Consider the following 20,135-nt stretch of genomic DNA (forward strand, 5'->3'; position numbering starts at 1 on the left):
AGGACCTAGGCTAAGCCAGACGCCTAACTAACCTAACTATAACAAAATACATAATATAATTAGATAAAAATAAAAGAAAGAAAGCAATATAGTAGGAGAAAAAATCCAGGAGTGTACGACTAACCCGAAGGCAAGTCTACCACTCAAAGCTAGTCAGAGGCCGATACTAAGAGCCGGGACTAGGGTCTGGATAGAAGAAGCCTACATAAGGTAAAAGACATGCATGCATGACAAACCTGAGTAGACAGTACCCTAAGTAAAGCGGACAATTAATATAGAGCGTACATAGATAAGGGGATGTTCTAGGTATGGGAGACCAAGAACGAACCCACCACGAGGCAGAACCATGCTGCCATGCTTCCGACCCAGAGTTCGTATTTATACCTAAAAAACGGCAAATACTGTCTCAGGGCCGGAAAAAACTAACTAACCATAAATACTGAGTACTTAACTTAGCTGCTGCGATAGCTGCACGCTCCATTATAGATAAATCCAACGAAAGGGCACAAAAAACACAGAGAGAAAAAATAGCACGTGTGACTCGTGTGCGCTAACTGAAAAGGATGGCCACCAGAGGCGCAGCAGTCGGCAGCATGGGATGGAGTAGTAGTAGTACGAGCTGCTCACTCTGTGGGTCGGCTCCCCTCATGGAGGGTTTTTGTAGTGGGAGATTTCTATTGGCATTTGGCTCGTGGTAGTGGTCTCACTCGCCTAGTGTTCATACCGACACCCTCCTGGAGGGTGAGCGAGTCAGTTATACTGACCTTTTTCTTTATTTTATTTATTCTCTGGTATTGTGTTAGTACATTTACCCTAGAAATAATAGATTAAAGGATATTTCGCGCAGCGACACGAGCTGAGCCCAGAAATACCCTTCATTCACCTTCAGCCGCTTTTCCTTCATCCACAGGGACAAAGTGGTGTGGTTTTGGTGGGTTCATGTTATAAAAGGCTCTGGTTTGTATAATTTGGAAAATATAAATTATACTTAAAAAATATCTTGTTATAACCTCCTACCCAATCTGGCATTTGGGATAGCAGAGCAGTAGGGACCTGGGACTGAGTGACTAATCTAAGGGAATAACTGACTCAAATAACCCACCCTCTAGTCAAAAGGAAGGCCAGAGGGAGATCCATCTTAGGATATACACTAAGGAAGAGCCTTCTAAGAATATTATGTATACTAAGACAGGGTGCTTGAAGTGTAGTTACCCGTGTCTGGTCCAACTCTAGTAGATACTCCAGCCTAGATGGTGCTCTGAGAAGGAAAAGGAGGTGAAGAAAGCACATCCAGTCACTCTACATTCACACAACCAGACTTACACTACACTAAAGTTGTCAGACGAGACACTTCTCTGTCTGAATGGAGATGGGGACTTACACAATTTGTTGAGCAGCCACTCAGATCCCAAGGAGGACGTGTCTAGGGACTTGTGGGTGACATCCACAGTTAGAATGAGGCAAAGGTTGTCTGCCTGCACCAGACACCTGCCCTCTTTACCTATTGAACAGATAAGTTCTGAAAGGTTAAGGTTATCCAAGGAATTGAAGTCCTCCTCAAAGGAGTAATAAGCTTGCTTGATTAGTTCATGATGCCAGAAAAAAAGTGTGTCCCCTGACATCTTCATACACTTGCCTGTACTAATAAAGGCACTGACACTCTAGATGAAGAAAGAAGTTCCCTTTCAAATAGTATCTTATGGTTTGCTCAGGGCAAAAGAGCATCTTGTGAGTCATCACTAATAAAGCCTTGGCGAGAGGAAATCATGAAACTCAATCTCTCATCAGCTGACCAGTTCTGTGTTTACCACAAACTCAGGAATGAAGAAGGAGAAGGATCTCCGTCCCTCAGAGGCTGCACGAGATGAGGCTGGCCATATAACTCAACCTGTTTTGCCAAGGCCAAGACTAGAAGGAACAGAGTCTTATAGATCAGTTCTCTATCAAATCCTGTCCCAGGACTCAAAGGTCACATGAATTAGGGTATAGAGGATGTGAGATACATGCCACCGAGGAAGTTAAACTACACACAGTCCCCGGTTACTGGGGGGGTTTCCATTCTCAGTGGGGTACTGATAAGTGAAAAAAGCCATTAACTGAAACTCATTGATTTATGGCACTTATGGAGCTGAGAATCAGTTATTGGCGCCCATAACCGGTTAATGGTGCCTCTGTTAGGTATGTCATGGCGCCATAACTCTGTTATCGGCACGTTGAGGCACCAATAACTGAAACTCGGCCCATTTTGGCGGCATAAATCGTCAATTTTATGGCGCTAGACAAGTACCATGAAAGCAGATAGCCATTAATTGTGTTCGCCCATAACTGGGGACTGCCTGTATTCAAAACCCATGAGCATGGAAAAATAGAGGGATCCAGACCCTTCAGTCTGAAAACCTGAAGCATGACTGACTAATAACATTTCACCACAGACTGAAAGAGGTTTGTCCCATTGAAGGTGGGTGAGGAAGTCTGTGATCTGCTGAACAGATGCTCTCACCAAAGAGGCACCCCTTCCATGACAACAATCTGAGAAGACAAACCACTCTCCTTGGTACATGTTCGCATAGGAACAAGAGGTAGCCAGACATCCCTCACAGCCCCACAATAAAAGCCCCTCTTGCAGGACACGCTGGATAAACCCCATGCATAAAGGTGAAGAAATGCATTGCCTGTTAATACCTCTGAATATGCAGTTGGCAAAGAAAGTGAGCCACAGGGGAATCTCTCTTAGTGCTGTGACCAAGAGTCAGCAGATTTGACTACCACTTGTTTCAAATGAAGGGGCCACCAGAGTCATCCTGAGACCGGTGGTAATGAATACGGTTGATCAACTTATGAATATGGCTGAAAAGTGGGGAGGCATACAGTCTAGATGAAAGTATCTTCACTACCTAGGAATCTTGCACTGGAGAACAGAACACTGAGAGTTTCCTGTTCAGTCAGACCACAAAACAAGTTGAGTATCAGTAACCCCCAGAGTTCAAACAACCTTTATGCTGTGGGAATGCAGAGACCATTCTGTCCAAACAACCTGACCCTTACCTGGAAAGTATCTGGCTAACAGCTCAACAGCATGGTGAACCACCCACTTACATATCTGCAATGCTAACTGGCAATGAGGAAGAGACCAGCCCTCCCTACTTTTTGATATATATACTACCACTAAGGTTGTCTTGTTGCTCATCAGCACTACTGACAGACCTGTCAACTGATGTTGGAATACCTGTAATATTAACCAAATAGCCCGCACTTTTAGAACACTGATATGCATATGAGATGTGAGCCTTGCCCACAATCATGAAATAAAAATGTCTTTCAGGTGTGCACTCCAAGCCTTCAATGATGCATCTGTGAACAAGTACATTTCCAGAGGGGGAGAGGTTAAGGAAACTCCTGCTATGAGGGTTCTGTTATCTATCAACCCTGGCTCAGAGTCACATGACGGAAAGGAAGGTCTTGATGAACTGACCAAATGTTATTTAGCTGCCAATAAGCAAGTGCTGATGGATCTGCCCTTAAAGACCAAGCTTCTCCGAAAATGATACATTCTAATGCTGATTTGTCAGCTCCTGCTGGGTCACGAACTGCTCTGTTACCTCTTCCAACTTGCTGAGAGATCAAAGGAAAGCCCCTTGCTATTGCCAAGACTATGAGCATGCCGAAATACTTTGCCTGCAACTTGGGGATGTCATCAGAGTTTTCCCAATTTACCACAATCTCAAATTCATGGCAACATGTGAGGAGGTAATCTCTGTCCTGAAGCAGTGCACCTCAGAAGCCAGAACTAGCCAACTGCCTAAGTAACACATCAAGAGTTTACCTAGCAGGTAGGCCCATGCCAAAATCAAGATGAAAACTGGAGCAAACATTTGTAGGGCCACTGTGTTTGAAGAAGAGAACTTTGAACAGGTATACTGCCCCATTATTGACAATGTAGATATACTACTTCCAAAAGTCCTGATGAGTAGGTAATTAATAGTACACATCCTTCATGTCTATCAAAAGCATGAACCCACTCTCTCCAATAGATTAAAGCACCAAACATGCTGTTTCTATCCTGAAACAAGTCTGGAGGACAAACTCACTAAACAGGGAGAGGTCAGTCACCAGTCTCCAACTGCCAATTGCTTTCTCTACCAAGAAAAGATGACTGTAGAACCTTTGAGACTGGTGCTCTACATCTTCTGTAGTGCACTTCAAGGCCTCTAACTCTGCTGACAAGGCTAAAGATTTTTGCAAATCCTGAAGAAATGTGTGAAAAAATATTGGTTTCTAAGATGGGTGGGTGGGGGGACAACAGTCCTTGAATGGAATCCTGTACGTATCTGTCCTGGAGGACTAATACAGTGGCCCCCCCTTTATTCACAGGGGATGCATGCCAAACAACCCCCCTCGAATAGTTAGAATCTACGAATAGTTAGAACCCGCAAATAGTTGGAACCCCTATAAAAGTGCTTAAAACCTCCTATTTTGTTAGTTAAAACTTAAGAAAACCACTACAAATTTTTATAGCTGTTTTTTTTAATAGTTTTATCACAAAGTGCATTTTATGATGAAACTGATAAAAAAAAAAGAAATTTGTGAATATTTCTCATAGAAAAATACCACAAATAGGCTAATTTCCGCGAATAATGGGGGGAAATGTTCCAGAGAGAAATCCGTGAATGTGTGAGTCTGCAAATCCGGAGAACGCAAATACGGGGGGTCCACTGTACTACTGAAGGTTGGAAAGGGGTCTCTCTTGAGAACATGACTTTCCTCCTCAAGGGGCTGTTCCCGAGGCAAAAAAACCTAGGCAGGAGCAGCAGAAGTCATCTGTGGACACCTTGTCAAATGAGCTATCAAGTCGTGCATTGGTTTCTTCTGAACAGCAGACAGAACCTCTTTCACAGAGCTTTGAGGGAACAAATGCGACTTATCGAGGGACAAAAACAAGACGTCCTAATTGTGAGTAATTGTCACATCTTTAGTATCGAAAGAACACCAAAGCTCTCACTTTTTGGGGATCATCATAGCGAAAAGCTAAGCTAATTCACCCAAACTGTCTCTAAATGCCTTATAGGTGCACAAAAGACCACTCAACCAGTCTGAAGAGAGATCCTCTGCAAGTACTGGGCAGTCCTCAACCTTCTTGGCTAACGCACCAACTGCCCAGTCTAGGACACTGAATATTTCCAACACTAACAATACTCCTCACAACATGAAGAAAGGGAAAACTTGGCTGAAGTAAAGGCAGCATGACGAGTTTCGTCGACCAAACCATAGAAGTCCCCCTGTGAGGAAGCAGACATTCCCGAGGAAGGTGCCTCCCTGGATGAATAAAAGCCATACCTATGTCTTCAGCTGCTTAGATGAAGGAAAAGCGAAAGAAGCTTTGCCTTCATCCCTCTTGACTGCCAAGCATCCAAGCACTAACTTGGAAAGGCAAGGATCGGAAGGAAGTTTCCTTATGAGGAAAGTGGAAGTAGGCAAACTAAGAAGCACTGGTACAAAGAAGTCCAGAGAAACTTGCTAAAAGAAACCTCAGAAGGTTAGAATATGAAGAGGCAGCAGCATTGTCATGGTTTGGATCTTCATTGTCAGAAGAGATGGATGACAAAGAGTGACACCTGCCTGGCAACAGATTTCTCTCTCTTAATGAAGCCCATCCAATCCTCCCGGTGGCAGCAAATAGGGGCTACCGAATGTGTCGACGAAGATGGACGAGGAGATGGTGGCGCCAGGCACCCAACTGGTACCAACTACCAACAACTGGCACCAGGTGAGGCATGGAAAGCACCAAGCAAGCTGCGCAAGGGGGTTGTGGCACCTCAGATGGCGCTGAGTGCCTGGATGGAGACTGGCACTCGACAAAAAATGCCCAATACAAGAGAGATCCAAGCGCCTCAGCACCAACACCTGGTGTTCATCAGGAGAACTGGTGCTATCCTGATGAGCGCCAGGACAAAAAGTATTTGAGAAGGCTCGAATACATCAACGCAGGAGCAAAGTCTTGATCCACTTCCTCTTAATCGGACAAGGTGGTACAGCTGATCACCTATACGTATATGCATTCTCAAGATCCGCAGACTCACCTATTTACAGATTTCTCTTTGGACCATAACTACCCATTATTTGTAGGAAATTTGCCTATTCACAGTATTTTTCAATGAGAAATATTCACAAATAACTGTATTTTCATACCAATTTCATGACTAAATGCAGTTTTTGTGATGAAACTTAAAATATTCAGGTACTATAAGCATTCTTAAAGGGTTTTTCTTGTATTTGAGCTAACAAAATAGGCAGTTCTAAGTATTTCTAGAGGGATTTTAAGTATTCGTGGATTTTAGCTATTTGCAGGGGGGTCTGGTATGCATCTCCCGTAAATACAGTGGTTATACTCTATCCCACCCTTTAAGAGTGATAGTTTTCTTAAGAAAACCCATCAGATCGTGAAGTTGTTGATGAAGTGGAGCTAAGACGAATTCTCTAAACCAGACATCTTAGAAGAAACAGTTGGCGCCAAACGCTCTACCTCTGGTGCCGAGCAACTCACTTTAGGCGCCGACAACTGACATAAGAGGGGGGAGGGGAGGGGGAGCGTATAGGTGAAGGCGTGTGAGTCAACACTCCTGGCAGTGAATGCCTGGGAAAGAACTTGCGATCGGAAGGAAGAGGTCACTTACGATGCTCCAAATGTCTAAGTGCTAGCACAGGACCTTCAAAATTAATACCATTTAAGTATAATAAGTAATGTTTCTCATCAGGAGATGACTCTTCTGATTCCGACAAGTACTGAGCACCACTCACTAAGATGCCTTTCCAGCAGCGTTCAGTCGAAACCTGTACAGTCGACCCCCACTATTCGTGGACTCATGTATTTGCACATTTCTCTATGGACCTTATATATCCATTATTCATGGGAAATTCGTGTAATCGTGGTATTTTTCTATGAGAAACATCCACAAATTAATTAATTTTCATATTAATTTTATGATTTAATGCACTTTTTGTGATAAAACTTTAAAAAGACCAGGTATAAGCATTTTAGTGGGTTTTTCTTGAGTTTGAACTAACAGAAAAGGTAGTTTAAGCATTTTTACAGGGGTTCTAAGTTGCGGATTCTAGCTATTCGTGTGGGGTTCCGGTACGCATCCCCCTTGAATAGAATACGGGGGTCCACTGTACACACATGATAGGTTTGACCAAGGGGCAACTACTACCTTGGACTCCCTTTGATTGCCAGTATGTATGTCTTCTCCCTGGTGCAGAGGACCAGGACAGTGAATTTAGGTCTAGGAGAACCGAGGGGCCAGATAGCCACATCCTCCACCACAACCAGTACGACAAGACGCCTTTCCAGTGGCTGTCTGCAGATACCTGGGACAGCAACAGGCTCGACTGAGAGGGCAACCACACAGAGCAAATCCCCCCGACCTCCCTTGGACCTCTGGTATGTCTTCTCCCTGGTGCGAGGAGCGGACAGTCACCTTTGTCTAGGAGCACTGAGGGATGTGTAACCACTTCCTCCACTGCACAACACTTTACTGTTACATGGATAAATTCATGATAATTGAAATAAAAGTCTGGCAAAAGCCTGGGAAGGAAGCGAGGGAGCCAGGCGCAGGAGGAAATAAATAAGATAGGAGGGCTAGTAGAAGGAGAGAATTGGCGCCAGGTGTGGGAGACGGGAGGAGGGAGGCAGCAGGCGACACGCTACTGATTACTTTCATGAAAATAATCGATCAGTATGTAATCGATTACTAGCTATCTTTACAAGAAATTCTGGCATCTAGGCATAAAAACATGAATAAAATGTATGAATAACATTAGCATTTCATACGTTCAGACATATATGTGTTTTAAGATACGTAATGTAAATGTATGTACATATACAGTAGTCCCCCCGTATTCGTGTTCTACGGATTCGCAGACTCCTGCATTCGCGGATTTCTCTCAGGAACAATTCCCCCCCATTATTCGCGGGAAATTCACCTATTTGCCATATTTTTCTATTAAAAATATCCACAAATTCCAGTTTTTTTAATCAATTTATCATGAAATGCACTTTTTGTGATAAAACATTAAAAAACAGGGTACAAAAATTTTGTGTTTTTTTCTTGAGTTTTAACTAACAAAATAGGAGGTTTTAAGCATTTTTATTGGGATTCAAACTATTTGCGGGGGGGAGGGGGTATGGTATGCATTCCACATGAATACGGGGGGACTACTGTACCTTCTAAAATAAAAGATAAATTTAAATCAAAGAGTAGTTTTTGTACTAAAATATCAAGGCAAAACCGACTCTAATATTGTAAAACATGATATTGTTAAGATACAATAAAGTTTTATTACATACTTACCTGGCAGATATATACTTAGCTATAGACTCCGTCGTCCCGACAGAATTCAAAACTCGCGGCACACGCTACAGGTAGGTCAGGTGATCTACCATTCCCGCTGCTGGGTGGCGGAATCCCGACCATTCCCGTTTTCTGAGCCAGATTTTCTCTTACACCTGTCTCCTGAGGGAGGCTGGGTGGGCCCTTAATCGTATATATCTGCCAGGTAAGTATGTATAAAACTTTATTGTATCTTAACAATATCATTTTTATACATGCAACTTACCCGGCAGATATATACTTAGCTGATTGACACCCTTGGTGGAGGGCGAGAGACAGCTATATATAAAAAAAAAAAAAAAAAAAAAAAAAAAATTTAATAACGGGAAACAACAATTGTTGTAGGATATCAATCCTTGGTTCTTACCTGTTTGGGCCAAAGACTTCATGATTACTGTCATTTAGTCTGCATGCCTCAAGAGCTTCAGTGAGGTAAACCACCTATGACCGAACAGCCCTTCTGGATCATGTCAATGGGGGCTAGCCCACTTACGCGACAGAACCTGCATGGATCGTACCAATGGGGCTTACCCGCTTACATGGCAGAGCCTGACCTGTATCTTATCAATGGGGGCTAGCCCTCTTACATGACAGAGCTTTAGGCTTTACATAATGCACAATGAGGAGACCAAAAGTTAATCCCGACCACCTGACCTTCCTAACCATGTTAAATCTAAGAACTGAAAAGGGTTATTCCTATACCCTCTTTCAGTCAACCATAAAAACCAAACACCATAATGTTAAAATTACATAACCTAACTAATTAGGATTAACCTCAGCTCCTCCTCCCAGCACTAAATCCGCGGACACATACGCTCCCAGTGAAAAGCACTTCTCATAAGTAACTCTCACATCCCTTAGATAATGAGAGGCGAACACTGAGTTACACTTCCAATACGTGGATTCAATTAGATTTTGAAGGGACCACGTTTTATGAAAAGCCATTGAGGTTGCTATGGCCCTCACTTCGTGTGCTTTTACCCTGAGGAGTTTAAATTGTTCTTCACCACATTTAAGATGCGCTTCCTTAATAATGTCTTTAATGAAAAACGTAAGGGCGTTTTTTGATATTGGCCTTGTAGGATCCTTGACCGAACACCAAAGACTTTCCTGCGTACCTCCCAAAAGAGACTTTCTTTGTAAATAAAATTTTAGCGCTCTTACTGGACAAAGGGTCTTCTCCTGTTCTTCCCCCGTAAGAGAAGAGAGTGCCTTCACTTCGAAGCTTCTAGGCCACGGTTTTGATGGGTTTTCGTTCTTGGCTAAGAAGAGAGGCTTAAAAGAGCAAATTGCAGCCTCCTTCTTAAAACCCACTCTGCCCTCTAACGCTTGAAGCTCACTCACCCTTTTTGCCGTGGCTAAGGCGAACAGGAATAGAGACTTCCTTGTCAAATCTCTAAAAGAAGAATTATTGGAAGGTACGAATCTTTCAGACATCAGATAATGAAGCACTATATCCAAGTTCCAACTGGGAGTTTTATTATTCTGACTTTTTGAGGTCTCGAAAGACCTAATAAGGTCATGTAGATCCTTATTGTCCGACACATCCAGACCCCTATGCCTAAACACCGAGGCCAGCATACTTCTATACCCCTTGATCGTAGATACAGCTAGGCCACATTTTCTTCTAAGGTAAAGAAGAAAATTTGCAATGTCGGTTATAGAGGTACTGGAAGAGGATAGCTCATGCGTCCTGCACCATCTTCTAAACACTTCCCAACTTCGACTGGTACACCCGTAATGTGGATGGTCTCCTGGCTCTTGTGATTTGGCTTTTGAAGCTTCGCGAGAAAACCCCCTCGCTCTAACGAGTCCTTCGATAGTCTGAAGGCAGTCAGACTTAGAGCGGGGAGGTTTTTGTGATACCTGTCGAAGTGGGGTTGTTTGAGAAGATCGCTCCTTAGTGGGAGCGATCTGGGAAGATCCACTATCCACTCCAGCAACTCTGTCACCCAATCTAGGGCTGGCCAAAAGGGGGCGATCAAAGTTAATTTCGTTCCCTCTGAGGAGGCAAACTTTCTTATTACTTCCCCTACCAGTTTGAAGGGGGGAAAAGCGTACCCGTCTATTCCCTTCCAATCCATGAGGAGGCCGTCTATCGCTATTGCTCTTGGATCTGCGATGGGGGAGCAATAATTCTCCAACCTCTTGTTCCAGTTGGTTGCGAACAAGTCTACGTTCGGCCTTCCCCATAACCCCCATAACTGATCGCACACTTGAGGGTTGAGAGTCCATTCGGTGGGGAGCACTTGGTTTCTTCTGCTTAGCAGATCCGCTCGAACATTTCTCTCTCCCTGAATAAATCTCGTTAGAAGAGAGATCTGCTTCTCTTGCGCCCAAAGCAACAACTCCCTCGCTGTCTCGTAAAGGGAGAATGAATGAGTTCCCCCTTGCTTCCTGATATATGCTAGGGCTGTCGTGTTGTCGGAATTGACCTGAATGATCGATCCTAATATCTGTTCTTGAAAGTGCAAGAGAGCTAGGTGAATGGCTTTCAGTTCCTTTTTGTTTATGTGCCAGGACACCTGAGCTCCTTCCCAGGTTCCCGACACTTCTTGCGAATCCAACGTTGCTCCCCACCCTACGTCCGATGCGTCTGCAAACAACGCTCGGAGAGGGCTCTTTATGTGCAAGGATATTCCTTGACCGAGTTTCTTCGGGTCTAACCACCACCGAAGATCTTGTTTGACCTTGTCCGTTATCCTGAATGACTCTTCGAGGTCCTGGGAACTTTGATCCCAGTTCTCCTTCAGATAATACTGAAGGGGTCTTAGGTGCAGTCTCCCTAGGGAAACGAACTGCTCAAACGAGGAAACGGTTCCAGCAAACTCATCCACTCCCTCGCGGAACAATGCTCTTTCCCTAGAAATACTGACACCTTTGTAAGGCAGCGCTCTATTCTCTCTGTTGATGGAGACGCTAGAAAACCCCGAGAATCCATCCGAATCCCCAGATAAACTATGTTCTGCTGGGGATCCAGCTGGGACTTCTCGAGGTTGACTAGGAGTCCCAATGACTGCGCCATCTTTAATGTTACCGAAAGGTCCTCCAGACACTGTTGCTTCGACTTTGCTCGTATTAGCCAGTCGTCCAAATACATCGAGATTCTGATCCCTTCTAAATGTAGCCAATGCGCCACATTCCTTAGGATACCCGTGAAGACTTGCGGGGCCGTCGAAAGTCCGAAGCAAAGCGCTCGAAATTGAAACACTCTTCCCTGTGACATGAATCTTAGGTATTTCCTTGATGCCGGATGAATTGGCACATGGAAATATGCTTCTTGAAGGTCCAGGGATACCATCCAGTCCCCTGGACGAAGAGCAGAAAGTACAGAGGAAGAGGTCTCCATCGAGAACTTCTTCTTTATCACAAAGACGTTCAGCGCACTTACGTCCAAAACCGGCCTCCACCGCCCGAGGCTTTTGGTACCAGGAATAGACGGTTGTAGAAACCTGGTGAATGGAGATCTTGAACCGGTTCTATTGCCCTTTTCTGCAACATAAGTTCTACTGCTTGCAGGAGAGCTTGACTCTTGACAGGATCCTTGTATCTCGCTGTTAACTCCCTTGGAGTTCTTGTTAAGGGAGGATATTCCCTGAAGGGGATGAGGTATCCTCTCTCGAGGATCGAGAGGGTCCAGCTGTCCGCCCCTCTCTTCGCCCAGACTCTGGCAAAGTTCGACAGTCTGGCGCCTACCGCTATCTGGAGGACTTCTTCTTCATTTGCCTTCCCTGCGGGTCTCCTGAAAGGTCTTCCTCTGGTATCCGGTCTTCTACCTCTAAAAGGGGTTCTTGAGGAGGAAGAGGCTCCTCGAAAGGGCTGCTGAAGAGGTGCTTTATCCTTCTTTTGAAAAGGAACAGCAGGCTTGAACCTCTTTGCTGACTGTGTCAGTAAATCCTGTGTGGCTTTTCCAGCTAAAGATTTTGCTACATCCCTCACCGTGTCCTGTGGGAAAAGGTGGTTCGAAAGTGGCGAATATAGCAAGGCCGACCTCTGTAGAGGAGATACTGACTTGGACAGGAAAGACCCGTACACTGCTCTCTTTTTCAAAACTCCCGATCCAAAAAGAGCAGCCACTTCCACCGAACCGTCCATCACCGTTCTGTCCAGACACGATAATACACTCGATAATTCGTCCATAGTGACAAATTCGGGATCTTGGGCTCTCTTCTTGCAAGGGCTCCCAAAGCCCAGTCCATAAAATTGAATACTTCGAGTGTCCTAAAGAGTCCCTTTAGTAGATGGTCCAGTTCACACATCCCCAAGTAGCTTTTGCTGATAGTAGAGCGCGCCTCCTTGAAGAATCTACTAAGGAAGCGTAATCTGCGTCTGCCGATGAAGGCAGTCCTAGGCCCATAGGTTCCTGGGTATCGTACCATCTTCCAGGTTTACCCGTCAACTTTGAAGGAGGGCATGAAAAAACAGTCTTGCCCGCCTCCCTCTTTTATTCTTAAGCCATTCTCCAAATCCTTTGAACGCTTTTTTCATACTAAGGGCTGGACGCATTTTTTACAAATGGAGGATGCTTTTGGAGACTTCGTGCTTGATAGCAAAGATCCTGGAGAGGGCGGATCCGCTGGTTGAAGCTTATCCCCGAACTCCTGCAACAACAACAAGGACAATCTCTTATAATCAGAGACTACTACATCCACTGGTAATTCTTCATCCGAGACTTCTTCTAAGTCTCCGGCTGTAGGGGATCCTTTCGGAGAAGAGCGGTTCTTAGTTGTCGAGGGACTTCTGTCAAACGAAGAAGAACGTCGTCCGTGTGACAAATCCTTGCTACTACAAGGCGCAATAGAGTTCTTAAACGCACGAGATCTCTCAGGAACCTGTTTCCTACCAGGTGAAGGCCTCCTACTCTCCGAAGAACTCATAAAGTGCGAAGGGGTCTTACTCTGACCTAAGCTCGTACAAGGAGCCTGGCGCTTACTCGACTCCTGACCGCCTGCTCGACTCCTGGCGTCTGCTAGACTCCTGGCGCTACCCGACTCCTGACGCCTGCTCGACTCCTGAAGCCTGCTTGATTCCTGCGCCTGCTTGACTCCTGGCGCTTGTCGTGACTCCTGGTAGGCTCTTGACGCCTCTCACAAGACTCCTGGCGTCTGTTAGGCTCTATACGCCTGTGATATTCTTGGCGCCTACTAGGCTCTGTCAACTCTATGTGTCTAAAAAGCTCCTGCTTCTTAGGCTCTTGACGCCTATCCTGATCCTCAGAAGAGGAGTCCGACTCCTGACTTCTCCTAAGAGACGTAGCTGATCGCTTGCTCTGCGAGCGGCTACCGCTGGGAACTTTCTTCCTATTAGATAGGAGAGGATCGTTTAAAGGGAGAACGAGAGAGTCTCTCCGGTGACGAGCGCCTGCTAGAGTGAGAAACTTCTCTCCTACCAGGAGAAGAAAACTTCGATCTCTTCACTGGAAGGGAGGAGTCTTTTCTTCGAGACGAATCCTTATGTAGAGCGCCTACCAAGGAGGATATTTGCTCCTGTAGATTAAGCAGGAAAAGCTTAGTCGGATCGTTGAGGCGCTGGAGACGGTCTTCTCGCCTTCTTATAGTCGAAGGAAAATCCTCTGGAAATCGCTCTGGGCTTGAATCAAAAAGCGTCTCCTTTCGGCGCTACCCACGATCTCTTCAGAGGACGAGACTTCGAAGCAGAGCTCCATCCACGCCTGGACGAGGAGGAGTCCGACGCAGAAAAACACTCTTCCAGGATGCCTTTTCTACGGCTATCCAAGGCAGCCTGGGTCGTTACTTCAGGATCTGCCGAAGGGACGCCTGATCGTTGGGGATGCTCCACATCCTCCCTGCGGCTTTTGACATTCCTCCTCCCTGGTCCTGGGAGTTTGGAAGCGGTCTAGGCCTAGGAGCAATGCGGAGCCGATCAGACGCCCCCTCCACTGCACTGGGGTCACTGTATTCACTGACACTCTTACCTTGTGTTTCCATAGCTTTAAGCTGCTCCTGAAGCTCCCTGATCGAGGATCTCATTTTTTCCATTTCTGAAAATGAATCCTTAGAACTCAACACAGGGAGAAGGGGCTGAGGTTATGGGAGAAACATCATCTAGCTTGTTAGTTTCTAATTCAGGCTCAAAAGAACAAGATCTACTCGAGCTTCTAGCTGACGCTTTCCTAGCTCTATCCTTCTCTCTTTTCTTAATATAAGAAGCTAAATCCTTCATCCTTGCTCCGTAAGCCCTTCACATTCAGCACAAGTTCTATCAAATGCACATTCAGAACCTCTACATTTACTACAAAGTGTATGAGGATCTACCTCTGCTTTAAACAACCTAGTTCTGCATTCTTCCCTTGCACAAACCCTAAACTTAGGTGTTACTTTAACTTCAGCCATCTTAATAGAAAAAACCAAATCCAAGTCCTAATCCAGTCCAAAATAAGCGTATGCCAATCCCGAGAATAAACAAGAGTACTTCACCAAATGAGTCCAACCAATTCTCGGCAAATGAGCAGAATTCCAATCAGGAGAGACCAAACAACAGTTGTTGCCGGCCTCAGCGACAGAGAAAATCTGACTCAGAAAACGGGAATGGTCGGGATTCCGCCACCAGCGGCGGGAATGGTAGATCACCTGACCTACCTGTAGCGTGTGCCGCGAGTTTTGAATTCTGTCGGGACGACGGAGTCTATAGCTAAGTATATATCTGCCGGGTAAGTTGCATGTATAAAAAACTTTTTTTTATTCTCTAATTAGTGATAAAAGAATAAAACAAATATCCCTTACTAATAAGCAATTAATCAAAAGGAAATCCTAACTAGAATTTTCAGAAATTCGAAGTACTAATCGAATCCAGTAACCAATTTCGCGCCCCACTAGTGGACTCAAGTGGCCTGCGCTCCAGTCCACCCAAGCAAACTGGTGGAATATTCACAATTGCCTGACACCAAGAAAATACCCCATACGCCAAGGCCAAGTGAGCCCTCTCTATAACATTCCAAAGTACTGTCGACGGAAAAAGCCATAGTCGATACTCAACTGACCAGAACACATCCACCTAAGGTCCTCAGCAGCCAAACATCAACACCATTCTCTCCTTACTATGTTTCAAACCCAAAACACTTTCCAGTTCTCTGCAAATGGAAACGTGATGGAGTATCCCAGGCTTAGTTAACAAAACAAAATGTTTTTGCCTAATTGCAAATGTTTGGCCTACAAGAACTGTCTTTACATTCACAAACTACTTTAAGGCAATCATATTTACTGGTGGCTTGCAAATAGCCTATGGCTGGTAAGCAAATCATAAAAGCAAAATATTGGCCTAATGGAAAGATGCAACATCCAAGAATGACTTTTAAAGTAATTATTAACTGGTGACTTGCACACAGCCTAAGGCTGGTAAGCAAATCATAAATGCAAAAAATTTTGCCTTAAAGGAATGGTGTAACATTCGAGAATTACTTTACAGTAATTATTTACCCGTGGCTTGCTAAAAGCCTAAGGCCGGTAAACAAATCCTAAAAGCATAAGTTTGTCCTAAAGGAATGATGTAACATCAAGAATTAGGTACCTTAATGCAATTATTAAACTACAACTTGCATGCAGCCTAAGGCCAGTAGGTAAAACATTTATACAAAAGTTTTAGCCTAAAGGGATGATGTAACATTAAAACTTACATACAGTACTTTAAGGCAATTATTTGACGGCAGTATGCGAATAGCCTATGCAAAGTGACAAATCATGAATTCAAAAGAATTTGTCCCAATTGAATGTTATAACAACCAAGAACTACTTTTAAGGCAATTATTAACAGGCGACTTGCACGTAGCCTAAGCCCAGTGAGCAAATCATAAATGCAAAAATTTTGGCCTAAAACGATAGTGTAATATCTGAGAATTATTTTTTTAAGACAAAACTATTCCCAGCGACTGTAGGTAGCCAGCTTGATGATAATCTGAATTAAAATAACAAATAAAAGGCAGGACACAGAATGAGGTGATTAGCCATGTCATTCCTAGTATTGCCAATAGGGGGGGACGCACTGTATAACTACACTGAGCAATCGAAGCACTACCCGCAAAATTTGAATTAGGCTGCCATACATGGAAAACTATAGCTATGAAATTACTGGGTAAGTCACTTATACAAAATACTGGAATACATAATGGCAGTGGTATACTTAAACCTATAAAAATCCTTTCTCTATGACTACATCTTACCTCTGCTTTCACCTGCTCTTTATAAAAATTTTCTGAGCATTGAGCATGGGCTTCATTTCTGTAGCAAGCTGAAGAGCAATACTGAGAATTGCACCTAGGGCAAGTGTATTTTGCATTATTTGCACAACTGAAAAAGAAATTAGAGGCAATTAAAAAAACATGCAAACACCAGATACTGTTATATTTTCCTAAATACTGCCCTATTCTCCTAACCTCTCAAATTTTAAATGAAATTTCTAAATAACAAGAAAAAGTTTTGCTAATTTCAGTACTGTACATAATAATTCATATAGACAAACTGTATTTGTCCAACCACACCCTAGCCTTATCCAAAAGCTTCCTAAAATTAGTGGCACCAGCACTCTATTCTGTGGTAGCCTTCAAGGGCATACAGTAACAAGAGGCATCCTAGCCATGTAATGTACTGAGATCACATCACTTTTTGTCACTTTCCATATACTAATTTAGTGGACTATTAATAATGGGAAATTAATTACTTTCTGGGTGATGTACTATACATATACTAAATAGGGATCTGGGGGCAAGTTAGGCCATAAAAGATCATTAAGTATGTAGACCTATAACATTGCAATTTCAGTTAAAGTTCCATCAATATTAACACTGGGTTACATAATGTCAAGCAATCCGTCATATACCAGGCATGTAAGTCTCTTGCTTGGAGGCCCCCCTAGGTCTCAGAGAGAGAGAATATGAAAGTTCTCTTATCTCTTGTCAGAACCGATGAATCCTGGGTTTCCACCAAAAAACCAAGGAGCTAACTAGCACAAAAGAGATTCAACACTGAGTACCAGTCAAGAAGTGAACAGAAGCTCTGACAAGTGATACTTAATCTGGATAAACACATACTGTTCAGATGTCCATGATGAGGGCATCTTAGTACTGTAGAATGAGTACATATTATCATAACAACAACAAAAGTGAAAATAAAAGCACATGGTGATAACTGTGGAGAATTTTGCACTTATGATTAATTTTTTTTTACAGAGCACTATTTTCCAAACTTTTTACTAAGTTTTATGTATATGATAACTGTACTGTTAGTTGTTCCTCCTACAACATGCTCTCTCCTAAACCTATAGTACTTTTGTTTTTATGCAGTTTTATTACTACATGCATGTAGTATAATAAACTATATATGTATATATATATGTGTATATATATATGTGTGTATATATATGTGTGTGTATATACATATGTATATATATGTGTGTGTGTGTGTGTGTGTGTGTATTTATTTTAAAGGACAGTTCTACCTGTCAGATTTTCTGCTTTATTGGTATTTTCTTCTACATTGACAGTTTGTTACAAAATGTTTTCTGCTACACCTAAGCTGTTTTTGTTTTCCTTTACAAATTACAGTAGCATTATCATTAAAAAGATTTAACCTGCTGTTCTACTTGCATGTTTTGTCAAAGTTTTGTCTGCCCTACTGTAGCTATATATTTTAATAACATCAAATGTTTGTGTAAACAAACAATAATAACAAATTTTTCAGGTAATGTCATTTGTATTATTCATAGGTATGCAAGCAAGAGTCCTTTATATAGGGGTATATTTCTCAAGAGGGAACTCATTATTGTAGTTTGAGAAAATTTATCTAAACTACACAGTCCCCCCGTTTGGCTTGTTGTCATTAACTCTCTCTCTCTCTCATTCATTAGTCAAATTAGCTATTCAATACATAACAGTTTTAATTGCCGACTGAAGAATTTGAAGCTGAACCGAGCTTCGAGTTCTGTGACAGTTTCTAGCTTAGGTCTAATTTGATCATATTAGCCCACAAAGCAAGTTTTAATTATGGGACTTGGCCAGTAAATGTGCAGCAATCTCAAAGAAAAGGATATGTAGTTATTTGGATGTTCCTCCTCATAGAAGTAAAATAGGCTCCTCATTACCATTATGCTTACGGTAACCTATGTGACCAATTTTACAAACTGGCCTTGAAGGAAATTGCGGTTACACAATGAATGTCAATCTTTTGTAGTAACTTTTACCTTTTCTCTAACAACCGGTTAAACCCATGGTTTTTCATGTCTTGTAGAGACAATATTCTGGAAATAAAAGACTTACATATGTATTGCATATATATAAAGTAATAAAACTTGAGTGGTAATTTTTTTAAGAAGCCTTTTTTTCCAATACCAGTGGTTTTGGATTGACCACAATCTTTTACTACACTGCATAAAAGGTAGAGTGGGCAGTGTATGAATATAGTGAGATGCTTTACAATATAAACTTATCACATTTTAAATGGCTAAAATTATTGGAATTTCTAAGGAAGAGCTCTTCATGGAGATATTATGTATTAATGAAATTTGTTTACTGAATAATATAAAGGAGGGTGCACATGATGCAGTACAGGTGAGATAACTTGAGGAATTTACAGATATAATGTGAGGAATTCGCCATCTTTTGTTTATGTTCTTACGCAGAAAAGCTACCCAGGACACCATGTTTAGTACGTACCAGCCCCACAAGGATTAGCGTATGAACATAAATAAACGGCAGTAAATTTCTCAAATTATTTTGGTAAACTTTTCATGATACCACACCTGAACTGCATAACACATATTTTTAAATGTTTTTCATTAAAAACTGAATTAAATAATATTCGATTTAATTAAAAAGTTTAATTAATAATTAATAAAAAATCATTAAGTAATTGTTAACCTAAGCCTACATAAAAGAATAAAATTAATATCTAGATCACACAAGCACAAGTCTGGCATATGTGGTACCCTATAGCCCAGGCTACTGGTAGGCTGTACGAGTAAATCACAGATTATGCACGTCCAGCAGTCTACGGGATTAAGGCAGTTGTCAACATGAATTACAATTCCTTCCCAAATTAGGCTAATTGGTAAATATCTTGCTAGCTACTCTTATTTCAAAATTAAAAAAACATTGCAATAGTAAATTCACTGGTAGGCTAGGCCTAGGTTTAACTAAGCCTACTTTTTTATATGGAGTCACCTCCCTTAGAATGCGGCCACTTCCCGAAAAAGTGCTTGAATTATGCCATTATTTCATAATTTTGGAAAAAACCCTTAGGGTATATAACCAAAAGGGGACATAGCGGCCACCAATCCCGGAATGCAGCCACTTTTTTGCAAAAGTACTTGAATTCGCTGCCATGAGCATCAGTCAAGAATTGTGACCTATCCAGGCAGCACACCAAGATCTCTATGCTCCTCTCGAAGTAAGTATTTTCACGTAAATAACGAAATAGCTAATACATAATTCTGGAAGTGGCCACATTCTGAGTGAGGTGGCCGCTATGTCATTTACCCACCTACCTTAAGAGGTAGGGTAAAAAACCGCATGGTACAGGGGTGGACCATGTACGATCAAAGTGTACAACCCCCAAAAAAGTACATTATAACGCGTCCTGACATCGGAGATGGGCATCAGACGCGACTTGTTGTTGGTGAGAAACGGAGCTAAAGACCTCTACTCCGGTGTCAGGACGCGTTATAATGTACTTTTCTTGGGGTTGTACACATTGATCGTACATGGTCCACCCCTGTACCATGCGGTTTTTTACCCTATGT

At 42.7% G+C, this 20,135-nt stretch overlaps 1 protein-coding gene across 1 annotated transcript in view; it reads right to left on the reverse strand.

Annotated features, from left to right (window-relative positions):
• The window catches only part of LOC135222856 (zinc finger HIT domain-containing protein 2-like), a 96,833-nt gene that overhangs the window by 75,628 nt on the left and 1,070 nt on the right, over nt 1-20,135 (reverse strand). The window contains exon 2 of the mRNA XM_064261194.1: nt 16,564-16,690. Coding sequence (XP_064117264.1) covers nt 16,564-16,690 — 127 coding nt within the window. The remainder of the gene's footprint in view (nt 1-16,563; nt 16,691-20,135) is intronic.

This window comes from Macrobrachium nipponense, chromosome 8 (genome assembly GCF_015104395.2).
Source record: "Macrobrachium nipponense isolate FS-2020 chromosome 8, ASM1510439v2, whole genome shotgun sequence".
Lineage (NCBI taxonomy): Eukaryota > Metazoa > Arthropoda > Malacostraca > Decapoda > Palaemonidae > Macrobrachium > Macrobrachium nipponense.